Source organism: Penaeus monodon, chromosome 22 (genome assembly GCF_015228065.2).
Source record: "Penaeus monodon isolate SGIC_2016 chromosome 22, NSTDA_Pmon_1, whole genome shotgun sequence".
Lineage (NCBI taxonomy): Eukaryota > Metazoa > Arthropoda > Malacostraca > Decapoda > Penaeidae > Penaeus > Penaeus monodon.
This window is the reverse complement of record NC_051407.1, coordinates 4,761,551-4,762,218: the sequence shown is the minus strand read 5'-3', so window position 1 is coordinate 4,762,218 and position 668 is coordinate 4,761,551. Positions and strand designations below refer to the sequence as shown.

The 668-nt window shown below is 58.1% G+C and overlaps 1 protein-coding gene across 1 annotated transcript in view; it reads right to left on the bottom strand.

The window, feature by feature from the left end:
- LOC119586837 (rap guanine nucleotide exchange factor 2-like) overlaps positions 1 to 668 on the bottom strand; it is a gene marked incomplete in the record, with an annotated part of 32,613 nt that overhangs the window by 13,307 nt on the left and 18,638 nt on the right. The window contains 2 exon segments of the mRNA XM_037935565.1: positions 77 to 232; positions 438 to 668. Of these exon segments, the coding sequence (XP_037791493.1) occupies positions 77 to 232; positions 438 to 545 (264 nt within the window).

Below are 668 nucleotides of genomic sequence, written 5' to 3'. Positions count from 1 at the left end.
CACTAAAATGGCTCTCGTTTGTGCGGTACCATCTGACACCACAGAGAGCGTTAAAAAACACGACGACGACACATACCATGGCCTGACACATGGCTCTTCTCACGGCCAAGGTCATGTTGGAGAAGGCTCGCAAACGCTGTGTGAACTCGAGCAAGACGTCGATGTCGTCCTCGGTCCGCTCGCTCGGGTCCTTCTCCAGGCACTCCCGGACAGCGTCTCGCACCGCCAGGCTCTGCAGCAGGGGAGAAAGGCGGTGAAAATACGTACGGAATACGTACAGAATAACGATTCTGGAACAGTGCAACATGGCGAAAACACGTTCCCAGACAGGATTTTTTTTTCTGATTCCTGACAAAGCGATTTAACGTGACACGTGCAGGAAAGGGTATCCGAGGAGAAAACGAAAGCAAAGCGAAAATGCAAATCTGGCGACTCACCTCGATGCTCTCGGCCAAGTCCTCCTCGTCGGAGTCCACGGCGCTCTCGGTGAGGCCTGACAGGTCGACGTCGTCGGGCTCGAGCGAGGACTGCAGCGAGTGGCACATGGTGTCGGATCCCGAGTAGGCACTGGAGGTGTCCGAGCCGTCCCTGACCGACGAGCCCACGCTGCCTCTGCTGCGGGCGCCCCGCAGGATGGCGCTGCCCACGAGGTCCGGCAGGTAGGGGTC